The following is a 3,746-nucleotide window of genomic DNA, read 5'->3' as shown; positions in this document are numbered from 1 at the left end:
GAGGTGTATGGTTCTCGTATGTTCTTTTGTTACATTCCTGGTCGACAAGATACTTGCTGTTTTACTTGCTCCTTGTCTATTAAAAATGAGGTGAGGAGGCCCATGCCACCTCCCGCACATGTAGCTCCCTGGTAGTGATACCAATTCTAATCATGATGAGGACAATTGCTGCAGCATGGTAGAAAGGCACAGCGTCGCAAGCCAGAGAGAAAATAATGAGAAGGGGGAACTGACTGAAAAAAAGATTAATTGGCCTTCCACTGCTGTCAGAAGTACTGGGAGAACGCCTTGTAAGAGATACCGAACTTTCCAGAATGAGCACAAATACTGCAAATATATTCATTCTTAACTCTCGTTTCACAACGAGGGAGGAGCTCAGGAAAACAAATAACTAAACATATCGCAGTGGCAAAAAAGAAAAAAATCTCTCATATTTAAAAAGGACTAGAAAATATACAGAATATTTCTCTCTCAAGGAATCCCTAATCCCAAATTAATAGTTCACGTAGTTATAGTGGAGAGTTTGCATTGTTAATATTGTTGAGGGTCTAATCCAAACGTTTTATATTTTCACTTATTTTATGTAGCTAATTAGTGTTTTAATTTATTTCTACTCAATCTTGGGATCAAGAATTTCCTACCATCTTATGAAGAAAATAAGTTACTTCGTTAATAGAAATCAGCCTCTCTGATAGCTAGCTGATGTTTTACCAAGTGAGACTTATCAGATGTTCCATGTTGTGTACACCTAATGCCCACCTGTAGTTTCACCTGCTCCCCCCTCCCCAGGGACAAGGGGGGTTTAGGGCATTTACCAACACGGATTGGCCTGGCTGTTCCTATCCTATTTTATTCTTGGTGACTAAATCCTTCTCCATAAGATATAAGCAAAATCTCTTTCCTTCTCTTCTTGATGCAGAAAAAGATTAATTGACACGGGGGTGGTGGGGGGGGCGGGTGGAAAGAGAGACTCACAAGTTATTTGCGGATAAATTTTTTATCTGCAAAACTCCGGAGTAGAAAACAGAGTGACAAAGATGTTCACATTTTGTGCATTTCTTTGGTCACTTTTCAGCATTTGGTTGAATTACTCTTCACTTATGATTTTCGTGTGGACCTCCCGGCTCTTTACCCGCAGCTTGTTGACCTGGGACTCGGCAATGTCAGCGCGTTCCTCGGCCTCCTCCAGCTCGTGCTGGAGCTTGCGGAATTTGGAGAGGTTGACATTGGATTGTTCCTCCTGAGAATGAATGGAAATGCATTTAGGAGGGAAAAAAGGTCAGGATTTCTAGTTTCTTAGGTCAGTGGGTCTCAAATTTCTTTTTACTTGAAAAGACTTCACTCTACTAAACCTTTTTTTTAAAAAAAAAACCTAGAGAAATGCTCTTGAATTTTTTTTTATTTTTTTATTTTATTTTTTATTTTTAATTTTCCTTGCATGCTTCTTGAACTCATGGATAACAAGGAGGGACAGGTGACATTTGCCACCAGGATTTCTAAAAGTTCTCCTTTTTAACATGTAAACATCTTAGAGCCATTACTAAATATGTCAGTTTTCCAAACTTTTTGTCCCCCTGAGTCTGGTGAATGAAACCAAACCTTCTAAAAATGCAGGTATACCACCTGTGTTATACTGAGCTAATAGCCTGGAGTATAAATTATTGCCCATTGAATATAAATTATTACAACTTAATGCAGTTTACAAATTAAAGAAAACTTGTTTCTTAAAATAGTTTTGAGTAGTCTCTGATTATGTTTGAACAGATAATCAGTGAGTTTGGGAAGGCCAGTTCGGGTTTAGTCTTTAGTAATTGTCCTTTTTTAAAAGGCTCATTGACAGCCGTCCATAATGTGGCATTCAAATTTTGAAGTTAATAAAACTTAGAATCACTAAATAACAGAGCTTGAAAAAAAACCTTAGATCTTCCTCTTATAGATGAGGAAAGTAAGAGCCAGAGAGACATGTTAAGTCTCTCTGTCACCACCAACCCCCCCCCCCCCCCCCCCACCGCACCCACTCCCTGCCCCAGACCTTAGAGGTCAGCAGAAAAATGAAAACCATTCATGGACAGAGGAACTAATTTGTGATAAGTAGGTATATATATATATATATATATATATATACCCATACTTAAATACTTAGGAAATCAGCAATATTTATTATTTAAGATAAATCATAGGCTGGAGAAGTGAGATAAGGTGGAGTGCCAAGAATCTGTTGATTTGAACATAACCAAGATCTTCTGAGCTCAGTGGTTTGAACATAAGCGGGACCTTCTGAGCTCCAGGCTTAATATTTAACTGCTTACTTGTCACCTTCACTTATGTATACAGTGGTATTTCAGTGTTTCCAAAACAGAATTCCTGTTTCTTTCTTGCCCTGTGAATCTGTTCCTCTCTTAGTTCCGCATTTTAGTCCTTGCTGTGCCATCCACCTGGTTATTCAAATCACAGACTGGATGAATTGCCTTTGATTTCCTTTCTCTCTCGCCTCCCAAGGGCGACCTTTTAGCATATCCAGTAGTTTCTCCCTCCAGAATGTGTCTTGAGTCTCTCCACTCTGTCTGCTCCACCACCATTCTAACACAAGCCATGGGACCTCCTGGAAAGCCTCATAAAATGTCTCCTTGTACTGCCTGTGTTACCCAACAGTCCATTCTCCACAAAGTAGCCAGAATATACTTTAAAGAGTATAAGCCCAGGCATGACTGAGCAGTTCAGAACCCTCCTGTGGCTTCCCAGGGTCCCACTGTACTTGGAATACAATCCAGACTTCCTACCAGGGCCTAGAAGACCCTGTGATCTGCTTCCTACCTCACTCTACTGCCTCTTCTCTACTGCTCTCTCCGTGGTTCTTTCTGTTCCTTGAACCAGACTCTTTTCCACTCAAAAGCATTTTGTTGCTCTTGCCCTTCCCTGGAACCATTTTCCCTGGCTCCTTGAGTGGTTGGTTTCTTCTCATTCTTTAGAATGTCATTGGCCATTTTCCTTTGATCCTTCCTCACCATACCCTCCTTTTCTTTCATCCCTTAAATGAAGTGGTTCTGCCATATCTGAGACCAGAGGCTGCTCAGTCACTCCAAGGGGTTCGGAACTCACCGCTTCCTCAGCTTGTCTCTTATAAGCTTTCACCTTCGCTTGCAGTTTGTCCACGAGATCTTGGAGCCTGAGCACATTCTTGCGGTCTTCCTCAGTCTGAAATAATATTTTTAAGAGTGAGTCTCTTGAGAGTACAAACACCATGACATTTTGTTGTACATTTGCTTTTTGATCCCTTGCAAACTAGGGTGAAAACCTAGACTAGCCATTTTCCTTACCTGGTAAGTGAGTTCCTTTACTCTTCTCTCATGTTTGCGTAGACTCTTGACAGTTTCAACATTGCGCTTCTGTTCACTTTCAACTTCTCCTTCAAGTTCGCGTACCTGTAAAAACGTGGGCATTTTAAAGACATTTACTGCGATCCATTCACTCAACGGATTTCTGCTTCTTCAAATGACCTGTGGTGCTTCTTTCACTCTGTTTTATATCTAGGTTTCATGCCCTAGTCTAATTGTCCCCTTAAAAGCTCTTTGGCAGCAAGGAATGTGTCTCATTCCATCTCTGTATGCCCCACTCATCCAGCAGCACTAGGTCCTCAAAAGGCCCTGGATTGGAATGAGGAAATGTGCCATCAGAAGACCCACCCTGGCCTCCAGTTTCTGGATCTGCTTCTTCCCGCCCTTCAGGGCCAGCTGCTCAGCCTCGTC

General features: G+C 41.3%; 1 protein-coding gene across 1 annotated transcript; it reads right to left on the bottom strand.

Moving 5' to 3' along the window:
• Window positions 1-978: 978 nt before the first annotated feature.
• LOC121026366 (myosin-8-like) lies at window positions 979-3,740 on the bottom strand (the record flags this gene model as incomplete). Its single annotated transcript, XM_040469238.1, has 4 exons — window positions 979-1,240; window positions 3,100-3,195; window positions 3,318-3,422; window positions 3,684-3,740. Coding segments are annotated over 4 exons (411 nt in total), but the record flags the coding sequence as incomplete, so codon positions are not given.
• Between the last annotated feature and the right edge of the window lie 6 nt (window positions 3,741-3,746).

The sequence above is a fragment of the Herpailurus yagouaroundi genome, unplaced genomic scaffold (genome assembly GCF_014898765.1).
Source record: "Herpailurus yagouaroundi ecotype Mexico unplaced genomic scaffold, PumYag 88217, whole genome shotgun sequence".
NCBI classification, from domain to species: domain Eukaryota; kingdom Metazoa; phylum Chordata; class Mammalia; order Carnivora; family Felidae; genus Herpailurus; species Herpailurus yagouaroundi.
This window is presented reverse-complemented; position numbering and strand designations above follow the sequence as displayed.